At 44.5% G+C, this 23956-nt stretch overlaps 1 protein-coding gene and 1 pseudogene across 1 annotated transcript; both read left to right on the top strand.

Annotated features, from left to right (window-relative positions):
- Positions 1–2023: 2023 nt before the first annotated feature.
- Positions 2024–12738, top strand: LOC119284351 (annotated as a pseudogene).
- A 3416-nt stretch (positions 12739–16154) lies between these two features.
- Positions 16155–19634, top strand: LOC119284350 (putative disease resistance protein RGA3). Its single transcript, XM_037563510.1, has one exon. The coding sequence runs from the start codon at positions 16161–16163 to the stop codon at positions 19632–19634; it is 3474 nt and encodes a 1157-aa protein (XP_037419407.1). The 5' UTR covers positions 16155–16160.
- Positions 19635–23956: the final 4322 nt, after the last annotated feature.

The raw sequence follows: 23956 nt of genomic DNA, 5'->3' as shown, positions 1-23956 counted from the left end.
ACCGGTCACCCATCCCTCCCACTACTCCAGCCCGCGCACGCTTAACTTTCGGGTTCTATTCTCCTTTGTTTCCGAGTCTGCACTTGTTGTTTTCCGAGTTTAGCTTGAGCATGAAGTCACACATTTCGCCGTTTGAGTTTGAAACTATTATTCTAAAAAAACAGTAATTATTTAGTAACGCTAATATTTCTTGAATAAGTTTGACCATAGTTTGACCATAGTTTGACCAAAATTCAAAAAATTGAAATAATTATTTAGTAACACTAATATTCTTGAATAATTATGTAGTAACATTAATACTTCTTGAATAAGTAGTTTGACCAAATTTAACCAAATTTTTTTAAAAAAACTAAAATTTGACCATATCTTTTTTCCCTTTTTGAATTTGAGGATTCTAAAAAATTCCAAACAGGCTGTAGGCTGTCTCCATCGGATGCGGATTTTCGTGCTGAATTTTTTGATATATTATACGTTTTTTTCCGACATCGTATGCAAAAGTTATAGCCGTTTTACATTTTCCCTACACTTTTTGCAAAACATGTCCAAATTTAAGTTTTCAAATTTTCCTAACTAGTAGATATAGTAATATAACTACCTCTCGAAGGATTTTATTTTTTGAAGTTTTTATCATTTTCTTTTGATTTTTTCAAAACTGAAATGGCGATACACCGGGGGGGTAGAGTTTGAAAATTGGCCCCTTTAGTACCGGTTCGTGGCACGAACCGGTACTAAAGGCTTGTCCCCTTTAGTACGGGTTCGTGGCATGAACCGGTACTATAGGTTAGACCTTTAGTACCGGTTGGTAACACAAACCAGTACTAAAGGGGCTCGTGGGGACTCGGCCTGACGCCAGCCTGCCACTACCCCTTTAGTATCGGTTCGTGGCACGAACCGGTACTAAAGGCTCAACACGAACCGGTACTATTGATCGCAGCCACGAACCGGCACTATTGATCACATTAGTGCCGGTTTTTTTACAAATCGGCACTAATGTGCTTCACATTTGACCCTTTTTCTACTAGTGCCCACTCCCTCGTTGCCGCGGCCTGCACGTTGAAGTCCTCTATTTATCCCGTCGACGGCGACAATGCATGGCAGCGGCAAACTCCACCGAGCCGATCTGCCCGTACACCCCTATATCTTGCCTTCAGCGAGTCGGCCGACTCGCTGAAGGGGTGAGCGAGTTAGGCCGGCCCACATGCGCGGGAGGCCACATCCTCTTTTTCCTGTTTTTTATGTTTTCTGTTTTATTTTTCTTCTTTATTTTTGTGCTTTTGTTTATACTTTAAAATATTGCGTGTGTGTATATATATATTTATATATTTACAATAAACACTCTACAAAAAACATTTGAAAAATGTTAAACAAGTATTTGAAAAATATCAAACAAGTATTTGGAAAACAATATTGATCATGTATATAAAAATGTTAATCAAGCATTTGAAAAAAAATGTTGAACAAGTATTTGCAAAATTTTCAACAAATATTTCAAAATATGTTGATCATTTATAGTCCTGAAGCAACCGTTAAAACTGATATTTATTTGGTGACGGTAGTAGTGTGGTAATAAAATCGATGGCAGGGAATTGAGTTTTCATTTGGTGCAGGAGTGCCTCTTCAGAATTTCTTCCTGGTTATGAGAATTTTTTTTTGTTGAGATTTCTGGTTTTCAATTGGTCCTGGAGCAGTCCAGCAGAGAAAAAATTATTATGAAAAAGATTATGTTATACAGCAAAACAAAAATATGATACGGATCAATTACCAGCTCTGTGTGCGGCATCATCCATCAAGTACGCCATAAACAAGTGACAGAAAACACAATGTCTTGCGTATTTCCTATTTAGAAAAATAATGTCTTGGCATCATCCATCAAGTACGCCATAACCAGTCTTCACAGCAGATGCATGCATGCCATTCTTATCTCTTCGGTTATTGTCCAATCTGAAAGTTAGAAAATGTGCATTATTCTGTACTATTGTTCCTATGTACTGTCTGCACAATATTATAGAAATATTCAACAGTAATGGCGTATAGTTGCACATAATTGAGGAACCACCGGTAGGTACATGTACAGTATTAGTCAATAAACAGCCCAGCTCTTGGATTCCTTGATCTTGTCTCCATTTGCCAAAGTCCACTCTCCAACAATCGCACAATCCCACCCATACCAAGGAGCCTTGACGCGTGAGACTTGCACAGGGGCGGCGGCGAGCGCGCAGCACTATCGTTGCTCCTTCACCACAGATCAAATTTGGGCGTCGTTGAGGTGAATGCTCTCCTCAATCCTTACACCTTGTTTTGCTCTTCACTGGTTGTTCATCTTCTGTTTTTTTAGCTGTACGTACAAGATATATACAAGCTACGCTATTGTGGAACTAAGAAATAAAGTAAAATAGAAGGAGGATTGCAAGGTGGTAAACCATGCTTTGAATCTTGGAGCACAATGTTTCCTAGCTCCATAGGAAGATAACAAGGTTTTTCGGTTTTCTATCAGTGCTTAATTGCTTTTCTTTCCTTTCATCCGCTGAAGTTTCCTATTCCTACGATCTGTAAGATCATGGCAAAGTCATTGCTTCTCCCTCTAGTGCGCGGTGTGGCTGACAAGGCCGCAGACGCACTCGTCAAGACCGTGACCCGCATGTGTGGCCTCGACGACGGCCGCCGAACGCTGGAGCGCCAACTGCTAGCCGTCGAGTGCAAGCTGGCTAATGCCGAGGAGAGGAGTGAGACAAACGGCTATGTCAAGAGCTGGATGAAAGAGCTCAAGTTTGCCGCCTACGAGGCGGACAATGTGCTCAATGACCTCCGGTACGAGGCGCTGCGCCGTCGGTCTAAGATTGGCAAGTCCACTACCAGCAAGGTACTTGGCTACATCACGCGCCACAGCCCGTTGCTCTTTCGTTTTGAAATGAGCAGGAAACTCAAGAACGTCCTCGAGAAGATCAATAAGTTGGTTGAGGAGATGAACAAGTTTGGCTTGGACAATTCTGTCCATAGGGAGGAGCGGCACCATCCTTGGCGGCAGACGCACTCAAAACTGGACGAGGCTACCAAGATCTTTGGAAGAGATGATGATAAGGAGGTGGTGGTGAAGTTGTTGTTGGACCAGCAAGATCAGCGGAGGGTGCAGGTGTTTCCCATCATTGGGATGGGAGGTCTTGGCAAGACGACTCTTGCTAAGATGGTCTATAATGACCAAGGGGTCCAGCAACATTTCGAGTTGCAGATGTGGCACTGTGTGTCCGACAACTTTGATGTCATTGCTCTTTTTGAAATCCATCATTGAGTTGGCTGTAAGTGGAAGATGTGACATGCCTGACACAATTGAGCTATTGCAAAAGCAACTTGAGAAAGTGATTGGCAAAAAAGGTTTATGCTCGTGCTTGATGATGTGTGGAATGAAGATGAGAGGAAGTGGGAGGATGTCCTGAAGCCTATTTTGTGTTCCGTTGGTGGACCAGGAAGCATAACTGTTCTCGCAACTCGAAGTGAGAAAGTGGCCTCAATAATGCAGACCCTTGGACCCCATAGGCTAGCATGCCTGAGTGGACAAGATTCGTGGGAATTGTTTGTGCAGAAAGCATATAGAAAAGGTGTAGATCAGGAGCAAGCAGAGTTTGATCAGCATTGGTAAACGTATTGTCAACAAATGGGGGGGGGGGCTTCCTCTTGCTCTCAAGACAATGGGTGGATTGCTGAGTTCATATCAACAAGTACAAGAATGGAAGGCCGTCAAAGAAAGAAATTTTAGGGATAATAATGTTAGAGGGAAAGATGAGATCATGTCCATCCTAAAGTTGAGCTACAGACACCTATCATCTCAAATGAAGCAATGTTATGCATTCTTAGCAGTTTTCCCCAAGGACTATGTGATGGACAAGGATATGTTGATCCAACTATGGATGGCAAATGGTTTCATTCAAGAGAAGAGACCAGTGGATTTAACAACAAGAGGAGAATTCATTTTCGACGAGTTAGTTTGGAGGTCCTTCCTCCAAGATAAGCAACGGTGCATAGACAATTATGGTACAGAAAATTATATGGCTGTTAACTATAAGATGCATGATTTAATGCATGATATCGCAAAAGCTATCACAGATGAATGTGCAAGTATAGAAGAACTGATTCCGCAAAAAACATTGTTAAAAGATGTTTGTCACATGCAAGTGACAGGGGCTGAAATGGAACTAATCAGTGGGTTATGCAATGGCAGAACATACATCCGCACTTTGTTAGCTCCTTCAAAATACTACACGGTTTTAAGAGAGTTGCTACAGGTATCGTCATCACTAAGAGCGTTGCATTGCCTCCCTCCTTCAATTGCTATTTGGAAGGCCATAAATGCAAAAAAAAATATGGTATCTTGACCTCTCTAGGTCTAAGATCATTACATTGCCAGATTCAATATGTGTGTTATATAACTTGCAAACACTGAGGCTCACAAATTGCTATAAGTTGCGGCTATTGCCACAAGGTATGGCAAGGCTGAGAAAGCTCATCTATATTTATCTTTCTGGTTGTCATAGTCTCAAACGTATGTCTCCAAACTTTGGTGTACTAAACAACCTTCAGATATTAACAAGATTTGTTGTGGATACTGGAGATGGCCTTGGAATAGAGCAGCTCAAAGAGTTGCAACACCTTAGCAATAGGTTGGAATTGTTGAATTTGAGCAAGATAAAGAGTGGGGAGAATCCAAAAGAAGCCAATCTCAGTCAGAAGAAAAACCTAAGTGAGTTATTGTTCTCTTGGGGCCATGAAATAGATGACGAGCCTGGAGATGTGGAAGAAGTGCTTCAGTGTTTAGAACTTCATAGTAATATCCAAAAAACTAGAGATATATGGATATCATGGCCTAGAAATATCACAATGGATGAGAAAGCCTCAGATGTTTGAATTCTTGAGAGAACTCAAAATGTCTCATTGCCCAAAATGCAGTAGTATCCCTGTAATATGGCTCTCAGTCTCTCTAGAGATTTTGGTCTTACAAAGGATGGACAACCTGATAACATTATGTGATAAGCTTGATGTGGAATGTGGAGGAAGCATTACCCCTCTGCAAATTTTCCCAAGTTTGAAGAAATGAGCTTGATTGAGTTACCAAGCCTGGAGATATGGGTAGAAAATAGCGTGGGAGAGTCTAGTGATAACCTGGTAACATTTTCGGTGCTTGAAGAGCTAGAGATCAAAAATTGCCCCAAGCTTGGAAGCATTCCGGTGATCCCCGTAGTCAGTGAGTTGAGAATAGTTGGGGTTCACAGTACTGCAATCACTTTAGTTTTTATGAGCATCCGATTGGGCTCTTGGCCATTTCTCGTCACGTTAACTCTTGGGTCTCCAGAAGACATACCCATTGTAACATCCCAAAATTCTAAATTTTGGAATGTTATATTAAATAGATAGTTTTGATTGTTGCTTGATTGTGATGTGTGGAATTGAGTGAAATTTGAAACTTTTTTGAAAGTTAAATGAGAGGGAATAAAAGGACTTTCCCAAACTTTCATTTTTGCATTTATGATCTCCATGAATTCAAATTCTTTTCAAATACAAAACCCTAGAGAGAAGATGAAATGACTTATTCCATTTAAATAAATGAAAAGGGTTTTTGAAAATATTTGAATTTCATTTGGAAATATTTCAAACTCAGAAACTTTATGCAACTCAATGATTTTCATGAAAGAAGATAAAATGACTTCTTCAAATCGTATGAAATATGAGTTGGAAGTTTCAAAGAATTAAAATTAAAAGTCCTTTTGAAATTATTTTCAATTTGAAGTTATAAGGGTTTTATTTAAATTATTTTTATCCAAAAATTAAATACATGGAAATTACGCTAACATGATTCCCTATATTACAAAATTGGAGAGAAATAAATTTGAAATTATTTTGGTATTTTTAAAATACTTTTTATTGGGTTTAATTGCATCAGCAACACTCTTTGCTTTATTTAAATTCTTGTGGATTTTATTTGACGCTAGAAAAATGTTCATGTTGTAGAAAAAAAATTCTAAAATTTTTGATATATTATATGCCTATAAATAATTTTATTATTTTGCTATTTATTTTATATTTTTTCTTGTCGGAGTTAAAAAAACTTCGGGTTAGCTGGGCCGAAGCCCAGCCGCAGGCCCGCTCCCGCGCCGCCTTCCTTGTCGTGGGCGACCGAAACTCTCCCGAAGTCCGATGCCGCCACGCCTTGCCCCTCCTCCACGCCACCACCCGCCCCCTTCCACCTATAAATGCCGCAGTCACCACCCCCTCTCCTCGCCGAGTTCGCACCGCCGCCTCCACGAAAGTCGTAGCCGCCGCCACCGAGTTTGCGTCATCGCCGCCCGCGCCTTGCCCCGCCGCCGCCTGTTGTTGCTGCAACAGCGCCGCTGTTCCGCGCCGCCGCCACCATCGCCAGGCCTCGCCTCGCCTCGCCCGCAAGCTGCTGTCGCCGGAGATCCTCCGCCGTTGTTGGTCTTCGCCCGCCGTTCACCGAGCCGCCGGCCAAGTCCGGTTAACCGGTATAAAACCGTCGATTTTCTTTTTCAGTTTTTTTCGGTTAGGTAGGTTTAGATCGGTTTTATTTTAGTTCATTATTTGACGAACGTTCACCCGTTAGTTTATTTTAACCAACGAATTCGTTCGTTAGGTTCTGTCAGTGGACATTCGTACAATAGATTTTTCTTTTTCTGTTTATTTTTGGCCAGGGACCTAGATGCAATTAGTTTATTTAAAGTTTAGCCCCGGATTTTCAAACCTTCGCTACTTTTTACTCGTTTGTCCTAATCCAACGAAACCAACGCTCACTTCTTCATATTGATCCCCTTTGTCCAGATAAACATCTTAAACATGTTTTTGAAAGTTTAAAATTTGATTGCAAACAGATTTGAATTCAAACTTCTTTTGATCATAACTCGAGTTTTATAACTCCGATTTAGTTGATTCTTTTTGCTAGTTGAAGCTCTTGACCTAAACTTTCTGATAAGACCAAATCCACAAACTTTTGGTACTGTTAGAAATTGTTTTCTATTGCAAGAGTTAATTGCTTGTTTTTGAAGTTTTCCGAGATCTTTCTTCGATTCTTTTTGTATGATTGGTTATGTGTGGTTACTATTGCTTGCTTATGATAGATTGACCAGAGTTTGATGAGTAGAACTATCATGAGTTATGAGTGTGTATCATCTTCATCAACAGTACAAGGCAAGTTCTCACTTTGATCATATCCCTTTATTATCCAGTTTTTATGCATTAGTTTCAACCCCTCAAACATTGCATGGTTAGGATTTGATAACATGTGGATATTGGCAAGTAGTTGAGGAGGTAGGAACCGATTGCATTGCATTCAAATCCAAGGTGTTACTACGTTATGATTATACTGCTATCCTATGCTCGTAGACGTGGATTGGTTTGAGTGTAGATGTGCCAAAAAGAGAGCACATCCACCCCAACATGTGCGGTTTGCACATCCAACAACCCAACTGGATATTGAAATTGAATTCTTGTAGCGTATGACATGTACGCCTGGTAAATATTTCATTTTTTATCGTAAACTGTTATTTTTAAATAACCTCAAACATTTTTTGTATGACCCAAGTGTACGCCTGTTAAATAATTCCTTTTATGTCGTACACCTGGTAAATAATTCCTTTTCTTCCATTTCTTGTAAACTAACACTATTTAAATAACCTCAAATATTGTTTTGTATCTACTAGGTAAATGATCATGCGCTGCAATGGGGAATACATATTCTAGTAGTTCAACATCATCATGTTGAATATATGTGGTTAGGATCCTTATGCGCATCAAATAACGTCATCGCCTTTTTTACCTTTCAATCACTCTTCTTCTTCCCAGTCCATGCTCACCACTGTTAATGGCACATTCCTCTCATAATCCCCAACACTCATGCAAATCCAAGGTATGTTGCAGCCACTGCAGCAAGAACAGACAAACACCAAACCAACTTATTGATTACTGCACCAAAATATGCATCAGATTGACATTCTTTTAAAAAATTGACATCGGAACTAAACAATATATAGAATTAAACAAATGGAGATATGTGATATGTGGTGTGCTTGTAGATATTGCTTTGATATGCCTAATTTTGCAAATACAATGTAAGATATATTGTGCACGCATACATCGTATCTAGCAGAATTAAAGTTGGATGGATGGATAAATGAAAGCATGGAGGATATTACTATCTGTAATATGTATGGCGTTACCAAATATTAGACCTTTAGAGAGTCAGAGTGATTAATTCCTTTCCATAATGGCATTACCAAATATACCAAAATTGATTTGATTTGATTGATAAAAATTGGTTTATTTACAACGGTAGGCTAAAAACGGTTTAGGGATAGCGAACGGCTAGGGAAAAAAATCACTGGAAGGGTGATGGTCGTACGTGGAAGGTCGGACAAAGGGGCGGTGAGGAAAAACTAAAACATGGAACCTTTGATTCTTTTTAAGTAACAAAGACTAGCCAATAAAAAGAACTAAATGACGTACATCCAAACCATCTCAACCGTCTATCAACAAGATCGAACTGCTTATTTGGTTGCGTTTTTTTTAGCAAAACCAGTTTACCATCTGAAAGATCAAGGATGTCGCCTAGAGGGGGGGTGAATAGGCACTTTAAAATAATTATGGTTTAGGATTGAACAAAGGCGGAATAAACCTAGCGGTTAATTTGTCGAACACAAAACCTATAACAACTAGGCTCACCTATGTTCACCAACAACTTATGCTAAGCAAGATAAACAACTAAGTGATAGCAAGATATATGACAAGAAACAATATGGCTATCACAAAGTAAAGTGCATAAGTAAAGGGCTCGGGTAAGAGATAACCGAGGCACGCGGAGACGACGATGTATCCCGAAGTTCACACCCTTGCAGATGCTAATCTCCCTTTGGAGCGATGTGGAGGCACAATGCTCCCGAAAAAGCCACTAGGGACACTTTAATCTACCCATGCCCACACACAATTCAAAGATGTCGTGATTCCACTAAGGGACCCTTGAGGGTGATCACTGAACCCATACAAATGGCAACCCTTGGGGGTGGTCACCGAACCCGTACACTTTGGCAACCCTTGGGGCGGTCACCGAAACCCGTCAAATTGCTCGGGGTGATCCCCACAACATAATTGGAGACCCCGACGCTTGCCCGGAGCTTTACACCACAATCATTGAGCTCCGAACACCAGCAACTTTCTAGAGAGCCCAAGCACCCAAGAGGAACAAGCTCGAGGGTACCAAGCACCCAAGAGTAATAAGCTTTTCAACTTGTAACTTTCACGTATCACCGTGAAGAACTCAAACCGATGCACCAAATGCAATGGCAAGGACACACGGAGTGCCCAAGTCCTTTTCTCCCAACTAATGCTAGGGAGGGAAATGAGAGGAAGAATAAGAAGGAGAACACCAAGAACTCCAAGATCTAGATCTAAGGGGTTCCCCTCACATAGAGGAGAAAGTGAAGGGTGGAAATGTGGATCTAGATCTCCTCTCTCTTTCCCCCCAAAAACTAGCAAGAATCCATGGATGGATTGGGAGATAACAAGCTCGAAGAAGGTCAACAATGGGGGAAGAACACGAGCTCAAAAGATATGGTTCATTGGGGAAGAAGACCCCCTTTTATAGGCGGGGAAAAATCTAACCATTATGCTCATAGTACTACAGCTCTTGGGAGCGATACTACCGCTAGGGCGGTGGAAGCCCTTTAAAAAAAACAGCAAGGAGGCAAAAGGATGGTAGAACCGCCGGAGCGGTACTACCACTCGTCCTCATGGTACTACCGCTAGGGGTAGCGGTACTACCGCTAAGGGTAGCGGTACTACTGCTTGTGAGCGGTACTAAAAAAAATACATCTGTGCCTATCACCGTTGGACTTAAGACGATTTTTGGTCCAGAGCGGAAGTAGCCAAGGAAGTAGCCGCGGTAGTACCGCTCTGGAGCGGTAGTAAAAAATTACATCCGCTCCAAGTGGTAGTACCGCTCCCAAGAGCGATAGTAAAAAAATTACATCCTCTCCAAGCGGTAGTACCGCTGCAACCTTTTTAAGGACACCAAAACTGACACAACTTCTGCAAACGGACTCCGAATTTAATGAAACCAAGTTTGTTGGAAAGCTAGCGACAAGGGATAACACAATCTTGATAGAAATAACAATAAGAATGAAAATATAAAAGGCCCATAAGAAAATGGTGAGAACCCTTCCTCGAATAAGACTGGTAAAACCTCCAACACCGAAAATGTAATAAAAGAAGCATGTGAACTCCGTGTTCGATGAACTCGAGCTTGTGAAGAAGATGAACATAAGCTCCAAATATCACTAGGAGAAAACCAAACAAGAACCAAGAAAGATGGTGCAAGCATGCAATGGTTTGAGCTCTCTACGAACGATACGATCAAGCTACTCACTTGAGAGCCCCCCTTGATAGTACGGCAATCGATCCTATAACCCGGTCTCCAAACTACCACCATGAGACCAGTAAAATAGAGAACCTATCAAGGCCAAACATTGGCCTTGCACATAGTCCACTTGAGCTAGATGATGACGATCTTGACTCTCTCAAGTTGGACCACCTTTCTTGGTTGCATTGGCTCTAGGAAGACTAGATGATTGCTCCCCCATACTCTACTGTGGGTAAGCCGCTCTTTGGCACATCTTCACAAGTCCATTGACACCACAATGGACGGCAAGCTTCAAGGATGATCTCTTCGTGATGCTCCACTTGAACTTGCACACCGCAACCTAACCCCACAAAGAACTCTCACGAATACCATGGGTTAGTACACAAAGCGTAATGGACAATGCTTACCATACCATGGGATCAATTGATCCCTCGGTACATCTTGTACGCTTTATGTGTTGATCAACTTGATTCACTCTTGACTTAGTTTTGGTCAACCTTGAATCTTTCCAACTCTCTTCATTTGGATGATATCTTGAGGGTAGACATGAATGATCACACACTCTTCTTCTTCAAGACATGCTTGCAATAAGCTCAACACTCACATGACCAATATTTGGATAATTCCTTAATAGCACCTTTGCACTAGTAGAAAAAGGGCCATTTGTCCCGGTTCGTAAGGGCCTTCTGTCCGGTTTAGGAACCGGGACTCAATGGTCGCTACTAATGCCCTTGGCCTTTAGTCCCGGTTCTTACACGAACCGGGACAGATGGGCCTCCACGTGGCCGCTGCGGCCAGCCCAGGCAGGGGGGCCTTTGGTCCCGGTTGGTGACGCCAACCGGGACCAAAAGACATCCACGCGTCAGCAGCTGGCTGGAGCTGAGGTTTATTTTTTGAAAGGGGGTGGTTTAGGGGTTTTGGGGGTTAATTTAGGTTGTTATTAGCTAGCTAATAGAGAGAAGTGTCCTCTCTTATATCTCCGTGCTTGGTTTACCAACGCTACTGCTATGCCTAAACATGGCTTAGATTGAAGTGAAGGCAACATGTGGTGCAAGTCGAAAGTAATACTAATCCTAGAACCGAGACAAATGGATCCAGACGAACCGGGACCAATGCCCACGAGGCGCCGGCCGGCCCCCTGGGCTCATGAACCGGGACTAATGCCCCCCATGGGTCCCGGTTTATGAAGAACCGGGACTAATGGGCTGGCCAGGCCCGAACCAAAGCCCTGTTTTCTACTACTGTTGGTCAACTCATAAACTTCTTGAAACCAATACATGGACTTCAAAAAAGGCCTATGGACAAATCCTTCAAATATAACTCAATGCAACCATTAGTCCATAGAGAATGTCATCAATTATCAAAACCCCACATGGGGGCACCGCATGTCCTTTCACCATCAACTCATATAACCGTGTAACAAACTTAAACCATGTTTGGCTCCCATAGCAAAAACATGGGGGCCCTCCTATATAACTCTCTTCATTTTTCCCTTTTGTCTTTTTTTCTTTTTTTTGTTATGTTTTTAATTTTACTTCTTTAATTAAATTTTGTGGAATCAATTTTTTCATGATATTGTAAAATGTTCTGGTTTTTTAGCACGTTCACAAATTTAGAAATGTCACTGGATTTCAGAAAAAAGTTTGAAATTCAGAAAATGTTCATGATTCTAAAAAATATTCCAAAATTTTAAAGTCTTCACAAATTTGATAAATCTTCAGGAATTATTTTCTGATTAAACAAATGTTCGCTAATTTAGAATTTTTTCCCAAAGAGTTGAAAAAATGTTCGTTCACTCAAAAAATGTTCAGGAATTAAAAACAAATTCAATTTAAAAATGTTTATGAATTTCAAAAAATGTTCAGGAATTCAAAACAAATTCAAATTAAAAAAATTTATGAACTTCAAAAAATGTTCAGGAATTCAAAACATATTCAAATTAAAAATGTTTATGAATTTCAAAAAATGTTCAGGAATTTGAATTTTCTTCGTGATTTTAAAAGTATTTGCAATTTTAAAAATGTTTATGATTTTTGAAAAAAATCATTGGACAATGATTGTTTTTTCTGATTGCAAAAACGCCAAAATTGGATATGATACAAGGAGTTCTGTTTTCATGTGCAGAACCCTCTGTTCCAATCTGTCTTGTAAGATATTTTAGCTATAATAAACAATCAGTCTTGTACCATCTTACAATATTGTGATGTTAGTCTTATTCTGTATTTGAATTTCTCTGCTTGCTAGCCAACATTTAGATATCCCGCTGCCTCATCGCCGCCTGCGCGCTGAAGCTCTCCAACTCTCCAAGTATCCTGCCTGCGCACTGAAACTCTCTAGGTATCCCATCGACGTCGACAGCACATGCAGCGGCGAACTCCAGCAAGCCACTCGGTCTAGCCCGAGCAGGAGCCTAGCCGGCCCAGGCCGGCTCACGCTCCTGGCAGTCCAAATGAAAGCTCATTTAGGGACCGGACCTTGCCTGACCGTGTCCATCATCCTACTCTAACTGAACAAATGGAGTGGTTAATGAGAGTGATGTCATCAATTAGGTTGACGAGCTGAAGATGGCGGGACGTGGCTGCAAGCTCCAAATTTCCCCTACCTTTCTTGCAGCGGAAATATCCGGTCTCTGAAAAGAGAGGGGAAACATGTACTGTGATATTAGAAGACGTCACAGTCACCACGTCCTTTGTAGAAGTATGTCTTCTTCCGTGCAGGCCGGCAGGGGTGGTTGATGAGGGGAGCTTTATCGCTCAATTAAACCTAATCCCAAAAGTTGGCAGGATGTGTAGCTAAGAGACGAAGTAGCAGGTCAGAATGGATTGGTTTTGGAATTCACAATGCCATCGCCATCATAGAAATTGTAACCAGATTACGATGGTATAAAATTTCTAGGAAGCTTCCTGCGCCCTTCTCACAAGTCGAACCCCATTGTATGGTATTTCCCTCAACTTCGGTAGCAATTTCCACCTGTTCTTCTGCTATATCTCAGATCGATTCACCTGCAAAGGTTGAGATACATTACTGAGACAACATAGAACCCTGATGACTATAAAGTTGATGTATACATTACCTTATTGTGCAGCTGGGGAGGAATGCCGATAGAACCGCAAAGAAGGTTAGAGTTCAGCAAACAGTTGCATGTTGCTGGCACAGGAGCAATTCCTGCAAGTACTAATAGACGACTGAACATGAGGATGGAGCATCTGGTTTGGAAACTGATATTTGTTTCCTCCAGCTATATTTTTATGCTCCTACTATATTAGAGCACAAACATATTTCGCCATATTGCAGTCCACTAAAGCGTGTCGCCAAGAGTCCTCCGCTTCATTACATATAGGGCAGGCAGCCATATCCGCCATATTACGATGGTGTCGAGCGGATTCTGTAGGAACAGAATTCTTGGCAAGCCGAGAATTATGTAATGGGCTGTTTGAGCGAATGGGCCAGCCATACATGAGTTTGTGCCTATCGAGCCGCACTGTTTTGCTTTTAAATGTACAATCCTCCGCGTCTATTAAAAAAAACATATCTAAATCAACTGAGTGTTTGACAAAAAACTACCACTTTAGGGGTTTTCGTCCCACAGAACTCCACTTCTTAAAAACTGACCGAAAACTACCAAAAACTTCTAATTTTGTGCCTAAAAACTATCACTTTCGGAAATGTCAAAGAGCGGCGCATTATTTCTACCATCGTCTCATCCGAGAGCAACGTAGTGACGATCACGACGAGGTTTGGCGGTGATTTCCCTCTTCGAAAGAGACCCCTGCGTCTCCGTCTTTGTCTCGTGTGGTTTCTCTTGTGGCAGCAGCGATTAAATTTTCAATAGCATAACCTCACACCAAGAAAAGGTGCACCGGCCCTTGCACACAACGCCAACTCGTTTCTGATGATCCCAACGGCATCAGTGATGATGCCAACGTATTTTCCAACATAAGGTACCCATCCTAACTAGCATGCATGTATAAAACTTGGCTTTGCATAGAATTACGTAGTATGTTAATTTAACCAGTGACACACAAATGCTCTAAATACAATGGCGTAACCCTAGTTCATATGCTTATGAGCAACAATGTATTCTTGATGTGTATGAGCAAGTACACTTGATTAACGACCAAAAGCCTAGAGATATGCATATGCAAGGTTCCAAATACATGCTAGGCAGCCGCCGTGGAGGTTTTGTGTGACAGGGACAGAGTTATGACGCTATCTTATATATGATTCTAAACTTCCTTCCTCATCTAACTAATAATGCTTGAATAGTTGCTTATTATATTGGAGAACAAACATAAAGGGAAACATGCTAGCTGACTGGAAAAATCGTTCTTTCCATGCTGCAAGCATGGGCCGGTGATGATGACAAGTGCGTTTTAAGACCCAGCTTTATCATCTTGCAAGTAGCAGCTGCTGTTTTTCACCATTATATCGTACTTTATTTGTTTGTCCCGATGATCATAAATTTGATCAACACCATACCTCATTGTGCAGTAGCAGAAGAATGCCTATACAAACCCGAAGAAGGTTACGGAGTTCAACAAACAATTGCATGCTACAAGTGTTTACACAGGAAGAATTCAAGTCAGCTGAGCCTGAGACAATCTCTAAAAAATAGCATTATTAGTTTACTTATGTGCGCTCCTGCAGCCATTGTTAAAACTTATATTTGTTTAGTGCTCTAAACTCTAGAGGTAGAAGTGAGTGTGCTAGAAAATCTAATTACCGTAGATAATTGAGTTTTCGTTTGGTCCGCTGCGTCATGAAAAGAATTGATGCAGTAGCACCTCTTCTGAATTTTCTTGGCATAACAAAGGTAGTAGAATTTGTCCCCGCAGAAATTCTTTCTGGTTACGCGATCTCTGCTTTTCGGTTTGTCCTGGAGCAGTATCAAACATAAAAAAAGTTAAGTATGAAAAAAAATTAAGTTATATAGCAAAACAAAAATATGAAACTGGTAAATTACCAGGTCCACGTGCTGCGCCTCCTTATTCTAGTATATCATAGAACAAGTGACAGATCGAAAACAATGTCTTGCTTATTCCTGCTGAACCAGTCTTCACAGCAGATGCTCTTCCTTATTCTAGTACGTTAGAAAATAATGCAGGCCCCAGGGGTTGAACATTATGTGTTTGGAGTCCTCTGGGATGATGGTAAATCAATTGTTTGTATATGCAAGTTGCAGGATAAACTCAAAATTAATTAAGAAAATTATAGAAGTATTCAACAATAGTGATGTATAGTCGGAAATAAAGCTCAGCTCCTGGAACTGTCAAAAAAAAAACTCAGCTCTTGCATTCCTTGATATTATCAGTCAATATACAACTCAGCTCTTGGGTTCCTTGATATTATCTCCATTTGCTTCCATCCTCTGTCCAACAACCGCACAGGGAACACACACCTTGATATTATCCCCCATTTGCTTCCATCCTCTCTCCATCCCATATATAGCAGCCTTGACGTGCGAGGAGCCTGCGCGGGGGCGACTGAAGGACCAGCAGTATTGTTGCCCTTTCACCGATTTGGGCAACCAGGGTGTTGTTGAGGTGCATGATCAAGACTTGTTTTGCTCTTCTTCTGTTGTTCTTAGCGTTCTGTTTTTTCCCACTATACAAGCTAAGCTATTGCGGAACTAAGTAATAAAAAGTAAAAGAAAAGGAGAATTGCAACGCTGTTTGTGTTCTGTCAATGCTTATCCCCTCTTCTCTTCTTTCATATGCTGCAGTTTCTTACTCCTCTGGTCTGCAAGATCATGGCAGAGTCATTACTTCTCCCTTTGGTGCGCGGTGTGGCCGGCAAAGCCGCAGACACATTGGTCGAGACTGTGACCCAGATGTGTGGCCTTGACAATGACCGCAGAACGCTAGAGCGCCAGCTGCTAGCCGTTGAGTGCAAGCTGGCCCATGCTGAGGAGTGGAGCGAGACAAATAGCTATGTCAAGAGTTGGATGAAGGAGCTCAAGTCCGTAGCCTACGAGGCTGACGACGTGCTGGACGACTTCCAGTACGAGGCACTGCGCCGCAAGTCTAAGATTGGCAAGTCCACTACCCACAAGGTACTCGGCTACATCACGGACCGCAGCCCGCTGCGCTTCCGTTTTGAAATGAGCAAGAAACTCAAGACCGTCCTTGCGAAGATCAACAAGTTGGTTGAGGAGATGAACAAGTTTGGCCTGGAGAATTCTGTTAGTAGGGTGGAGCGGCAACATCCTTGCCGGCAGACGCACTCAAAACTGGATTGGTCTACCAAGATCTTTGGAAGAGATGATGATAAGGAGGAGGTGGTGAAGTTGCTGCTGGAACAGCAAGATCAGCAGCAGGTGCAGGTGCTGCCCATATTTGGGATGGGAGGTCTTGGCAAGACGACTCTTGCTAAGATGGTGTACAATGACCAACGGGTCCAACAACATTTCCAGTTGAACATGTGGCACTGTGTGTCGGACAACTTTGATGCCATTGTTCTTGTGAAATCCGTTATTGAATTGGCTACGAATGGAAGTTGCAACCTACCTAACAACATCGAATTATTGCAAAAGCGGCTTGAGGAAGTCATTGGCCAAAAAAGGTTTATGCTCGTGCTTGATGATGTGTGGAATGAAGATGAGAGGAAGTGGGAGGATGCTTTGAAGCATCTTTTGTGTTCTATTGGTGGACTAGGAAGCGTAATAGTCGTCACAACTCGAAGCCAAAAAGTGGCCTCCATAATGCAGACCCTTCGACCGCATGATCTAGCATTTCTAAGTGAACAAGATTCATGGGAAATGTTTGCACAAAAAGCATATAGCAACAGTGTAGAGGAAGAGCAAGCAGAGTTAGTCACCATCGGAAGGCGTATAGTCAACAAATGTGGGGGGTTGCCTCTTGCTCTCAAGACAATGGGTGGATTGCTGAGTTCGAAGCAACAAGTACATGAATGGAAGGCCATCGAAGAAAGTAACATTGGGGATAATGATAGAGGCAAATACGAGGTCATGCTCGTACTGAAGTTAAGCTATAGACACCTATCATCTGAAATGAAACGATGTTTTGCATTTTGTGCAATTTTTCCCAAGGATTATGAGATGCAGAAGGATATGTTGATCCAACTATGGATGGCAAATGGTTTCTTTCAAGAAGAGGGAACCATAGTATTAAGACAGAAAGGAGAAATCATTTTTGATGAGTTGGTTTGGAGGTCCTTCCTCCAAGATAAGAAAGTGGTACTCAAATCTATTGTCTATGGCGATAACCAAAAATACGAGACAATAGTATGTAAAATGCATGACTTAATGCATGATCTAGCAAAAGATGTCACAGATGAATGTGCAAGTATAGAAGTACTGACTCGGAAGAAAGCATTGTTAAAAGATGTTTGTCACATGCAAATGTCAAAGTATGACTTGGAACGAATAAGTGGGTTACACAAAGGCAGAACATACCTCCGTACTTTGTTAGCTCCTTCAGAATCAAGCGATGATTATTATTTTTATCATTATTTTAAGTCACACAAGGATTTTGAAGAGATGCTACAAGTATCAACATCACTAAGAGCATTGAATTGCTCCACTTCTCCAGTAGCCATTTGCAAGGCCATAAATGCGAAACATTTACGATATCTTGACCTCTCTGGGTCTAACATTGTTTTGTTGCCAGATTCAATATGCTTGTTGTATAACTTGCAAACATTGAGGCTCATACATTGCCAGAAGCTGCGGCGGTTACCAGAAGACATGGCAAGACTGAGAAAGCTCATCCATCTTTATCTTTCTGGTTGTGATCATCTCGAAAGTATGTCTCCAAACTTTGGTCTACTGAACAACCTTTACATATTAACAACATTTGTTGTGGATACTGGAGATGGCCTTGGAATAGAGCAGCTCAAAGACATGCAAAAACTTATCAATAGGTTGGAACTATTGAATTTGAGCAACATAATGAGTGGGGAAAATGCAAAAGAAGCAAATCTCAGCCAGAAGCAAAATCTAAGTGAGTTGATGTTCTCCTGGGATCGAGAAATGAATGATGAGCCTACATGTGTGGAAGAAGTGCTCCAGTGTTTAGAACCTCATAGTAATATCCAAAAGTTGGAGATACGTGGATATGGTGGCCTAGAAATATCAGTGTGGATGAAAAATCGTCAGATGTTTAACTGCTTGAGAGAACTTGAAATGTCCAACTGCCCAAGATGCAAGAGTATACCTGTAGTGTGGCACTCAGCCTCTCTAGAGATTTTGTCCTTACAGAAGATGGATAACTTGATCACATTATGTAATAGTCTTGATGTGGGAGCTGGAGAACGCGTTACCGCTCTGCAAATTTTCCCAAAGTTGAAGAAGATGAGGCTGATTGAGTTACCAAGGCTGGAGATGTGGGCAGAAAATAGTGTGGGAGAGCCTAGTGGTAGCTTGGTAATGTTCCCGATGCTCGAAGAGGTAACAATTAACAATTGCCCAAAGCTTGCAAGTATTCCAGTAATCCCTATTGTTAGTGAGTGCAGAAGAGATGGAGTTAACAGTACCACAGTCAGTTCAGTTTTTGTGAGGATCTGTTCGGGATTTTGGCGACGATTTCTCGGCAGCTTAACTCTTGGGTCTCCGAAAGACACAACCATGTTGCCTCTAGACACCCAGCAAAGCCAAAGCCAAAGATCTCTTGAAAAACTTAAGTGTTTGACTTTGGAAGGCCCCAACAGCTTGGTCATAGGCTCTGGATTGTCCAGATCACACCTTATGCTTTGGAAATGCTTTTCTTTTGTGGAAGAGCTGACGATTGAGGGATGCAGCAATCTTGTCCGCTGGCCAACAGAGGAGTTCCGGTGCTTGGTTCGCCTCCACGGTCTGTGTATCAAAAATTGTGACAACCTGGAGGGGAACACTTCATCGTCTAAGGAGGACACCCTTCCACTGTCCCTAGAGGAATTGCTGATTTCATACTGCAGAAGATTGGTCAAGCTACCTCCAAACCTTGGAAATCTGGCCAAGCTGAGGGGTCTTTATGTGTGTGGCTGCAGTAGCCTAAAAGCGCTGCCTGATGGGATGTGTGGCCTCGGTTCTCTTAGGCAATTGAAGATTTGGGATTGTCCAGCTATGGAAGAATTCCCGCATGGTCTCCTGGAGCGGTTGCCAGCCCTCGAATACTTAAGCATAGAAGACTGCCCGGAGTTGGGACGACGATGCAGAGAAGGTGGAGAGTATTTCCACTTGGTCTCTACTGTCCCGCACAAGTGGATACCGTCAACTTATTTTTGATGACGGTGTCATGCAAATCCAAGCGGTGTAGTAAATCGGTAAATAATCAATCTCCCTTTTGTATAATGTTTGTCACATCGAATCCGGTGGTAACATGCGATGCTAGCGTGATGAATCGATATGTACCTGCAGGTTGGGATGAAGGAGGCAACTGCATGCCGTCCTCCTCAGCAGGGCGAAGAGACCAGAGGGGGAAGGACTGTAAGAGGTTGTCGCTGCACCCTCTGCGGCATAAGGCAACCACCGTTCTTCTCGCCAGAGTGCACACCTGGGCATGGAGCAGAGGGGGCAAGATTTGACTGCGCTAATGGAGCCGAGAGGAAGGAGCAGAGGATGCAAGTTCTGGGCAGCAGAGGCCCAACAGATCAGAGGATGCATGTTGCACCATGCCGTCCATGGCGTCCATGTACGCTGGGGGTATTTATTTTTCTTTTCAGCAAAGAGAACAGAAGTCATGAAACATTGGAATTGCTGAGTTCTATGACTGCTGACCTGAATGTAAGGACTGCTCGAGCTGCCTCTGACTGCATGACTTCTATTATTAGTGATCAGCGGCGGAGCTACGTGCACTGCTGCAGGTGCCGTGGTCCCCCAGCCTTAGCAAAAACTAGGAAGAATTTTTTTTTAGGAACTGGTTGGATTAGAAAAATTATAGCCTTTGGCCCCCTCAAACATCCATATTTTACGTTCCCCCGAGCAGCGTCGCGTGGACCGGCCGTCGGCGGTCCGGACCGGACCGGACCGAGCAGCGTCGCGGTCTTGTTTTCAGGGACCAGACCGCAGCGACGGAAGCCCGAGCGGGACCGAGCGGCTCGTTTGGACCGGCCGGTGCTCACCCCAGAGCTCGCGCCGGAGCACGACGACGCGGGGAGGGCGCTGGACGCAGCGGGGCCTGTCGTGGAGGTGTCCGGCGACTTCTTTGACTCAAGATGGACTGCACTGCGGCCAGGCAGAGCTCAGGCAGCAACAGCGACGAAGAATCTGGCACGGCGGCCGGTGCACGACGACCAGTGTACAACGGCGGTGTAGGGCCTCCTGCTTCAAGTTCTACCTTCCAGGTAATAGATCCGAGCATGGCGCATCCACTAGACATGCTTGCTAGCATCAGGGAGGCAGGTGGCCGCGCGAATGAACGACGGCGGCGCTGACCAGCGCACGACCGACACGCCCGCCATGCAGCTCTGGCCACGCACTCGCCACGCCCCTGCCACGACCTCGGCACGCCCCCACCACGGCCCCGCCTGGTCCAGACATGCCCCCGCCACGCCCTGGCCATGCCACAGCTCGTGCTCGTCGGTCCGCTCGGTCAGACCGAGCTTTCACCGGACCGGACCGAGGGATTTTTGGTCCCGTTTGCAGGGCCCGGACCGGCTAGATTTTATGCCGGGCCAGGACCGAGCCTGGCCGGACCGAGCGGTCCGCGAGCCGGACCGGCGGACCGGACCGTTTCGTCCAGCCTGATGTACGACTCCCGTTTTGCTCAAAAAAAAAAGGTACGACTCCCCTAGGTTTCTACTATATCATTTGGTATTTATTTAGGTGTTATTATGATATGACAACCACATGTAAGTTTCTTACTTTGTTACATGCGGCTTAGCTTGATAGCTAGTCCTGTTTGGAAATTGAAAGGAAACAGGGTGCCAGTTCTCCCATCCATGCGATTGTTTCAACTGCAAAAATCGTTCCATCAGCAACGACGAAATCAGATAGTTAGTTGGGAGTTTTAGGCTGGTCATAGCGGGGAGTAACTTAAACTAGTGAGGAGTAACTTAGACTAGTTAGGCCAACTCCACCGCGCAACTCCAAACGGACGTCTGTTTTGTCCGGATTCTGTCCGTTTGGACATGGGGATGGGGTCTTGTCCGGGCCTGTCCTGAGATGCGGTGGTCGTGCGTCCAGTGCGTGGCCGCATCTTTTTACCCCATCCTGTCCGCGTCCATTTTAAAAAAATAGAAACGTTTCAAATGCCAAGCTCTACGGCACAGTTCATCACGCACGCCGGCAACAAAGTCAGCCTCCAAAATCAATGGTTGTCCTCGCCGACAACACAGCCAGCGGCCGGTAACACAACCGGCCTTCAAAATAAATGTTTTTCTCGCCGGCACACGGCCAGTGGCCCAGCGGGCAGGCGGCACCCATGCCAGCCTCCAAAAAAGAACGGCCACGGCCGATCGGACGACCTAGTTCAGGCCGTCGGCGTCGAGCATCTCCTTCTGCCTGGCCTCGAACCAGGCCCTCGTCTTCTCACTCATCTTCGACAAGTCCACGCTCATGATCGCGAGGGCCACCTCCTTCGCTTTGGTGGCGGCATTGGTGGCCTCGATGTCGAGCTGCCTTTGCCTGGCCTTGACGTTCTCGGCCTCGATGTCGAGCTGCCTTTGCCAGGCCGCCTCCTCCATGTCGAGGCCTCTGCCGGGCCGCCTCCTCCATCTCAAGCTTCCTTCTCTTGGCCGCCTCCTCCATCTCAAGCTTCTTCGTTTGAAGCTCTAGGTATTGCTTCATTTGCTCATCTTTGCTTTGCCGCTTCTTCTCTTCCCTCACATCCTTTTGCGACATCATGCCATGCAAAGTGTCATGCAATGCCATGGATGAGGCATCACGAATGTCGTCAACCTTGGAGTTGGTCTTGCCCCTCGGCCTCTTCAACACCTCGCCATCTCCACCTCCGGCGAACTTGGCCGTCTTCAGGCCTCTCTTCCTTTGGAGTTCACGGTATTGGTCCTTGAACTTAGGGCAATTGTTGATCATAGTCCAACAATATGTAAGAGTCAACGGCTTGTCATTGTGTCGGGCCTTGAATGCCTCCAAATATTGAAATGCCTACACCATATGATCAACAACAAGTGAACATGCAAACATGTACAATGCCGAAGTCTCATGGCGGTAGCAAGGAAAGGGCAAAGAAGGAGAGCATACCATGTCCCCAACGCCGGTACCACTCACGGACCGTGCTTGAACGCTCTCAAATGCCGCTTGATACTTGTTGCACTCTTGTTGGATGAACAATCATCTTTTTTGAATCGAGCCGACGCCACGATTGCTTTCAAATTGGTAGGGCTCAAACAACTTCCTTTCATGGAATGTTTTGTGGACTCTCGTCCAAAACAATACCCTTTTGTTGTGCGCCGGTCCTTGGATCTTGGCTAATCTCCATCCAAGCTTGGCAAATCAACTTGTCCTCATCTTGTGTGTATGAACCCGTGCGAATGCTCTTCCTCTTCTTTTGTGCTTCCGCTCTTTGTGTCAGCTCGTCGATGAACAATGGCTCGCCACTAATGTCAACGTCATTGCTTTCTTCTTCTTCACCATCACCTTCGACATAGATGTCATCGTCTTCATGCCACGAGTCACCATGGTCGTAGTCAGCACGGTCGTCGGCCTCTTCATCGGCAGTGAACTGGCTGCGGCCATACTGACTTTGGGTCTCCTCGGGGTCGTAGACAGGGACGTGACCACCCTCGTAGATCACTTCCTCCATGAACTGGTCGTAGTAGGGTCGTCGACCGGTGCTGTTGGTGTTGGCATTCCGTCGAACAAGACGCGGGGGGACGGCATGGTGCCGGTAAACGGCGATCGTGCTTGCTTTCTTTGCATCTCGACGGACGGCCGACCGCCGCTGCTGGACCCAGGGGTGACGTTGAGGTCGATGACGGCCGAGGGGCGTGGTGTGGACGGCGCGATCACGCTCACGTCCGGCGACCCACCGAAACGGGTCTGGCCGTCGTGCCTTGGCGGAGGAAAGTCGGGCGACAAGGGCGTGGTCCGCGACTGGCAGTGCGGAGGCCGGGTGACCGACGACCCTGTGCTCGCCGGACCGACGACCCCTCCAGAGAAACTGGGCGGACGACAAATGCCAGCCATGAGAAGGGCGTGCGCTTTGCTGACGATGGCCTCCTTCTCCTCGACCTCGGCCATGTGCCGCGCGGCCTCAATCGCAGCACGCTCGGCAGCTCTCTTGGCCGTGGCGACGTTGGTCTTGGCGACCACCCTCCGACTCCTCCTCTTCGCCAATTCCGCGTCCAACTTGGCGATCTCCTCCGGCGTGCACTCCGACCGTGGCTTCCTTGGCGCCTTGCCCTTCTTCTTCTTGGCCATTCCGGGCGGATCGACGGCCAGCCTGCCGGAGTTCGGCTTGGCGTCGGCCATGGACGGGGGAGGGAGTGGGATGGGCGGCACGTGGGAGGGTTTGAGGGGGAATGGCGCCAAAGGGGCCGCAGGTTTTTTTTTGCTTTGTTCGCCGACATGCGGGCCAGGGGCGGACAAGCGCGCGTCCGGCCCGTCCGCGGGCTGTCCGTTTCGCCCCAAAAGCGGCGCAAACTTGG

Source organism: Triticum dicoccoides, chromosome 4A, assembly GCF_002162155.2.
Source record: "Triticum dicoccoides isolate Atlit2015 ecotype Zavitan chromosome 4A, WEW_v2.0, whole genome shotgun sequence".
Lineage (NCBI taxonomy): Eukaryota > Viridiplantae > Streptophyta > Magnoliopsida > Poales > Poaceae > Triticum > Triticum dicoccoides.
Note: the sequence above shows the minus strand (reverse complement) of the source record. Positions and strands in the feature narration are given on the sequence as shown.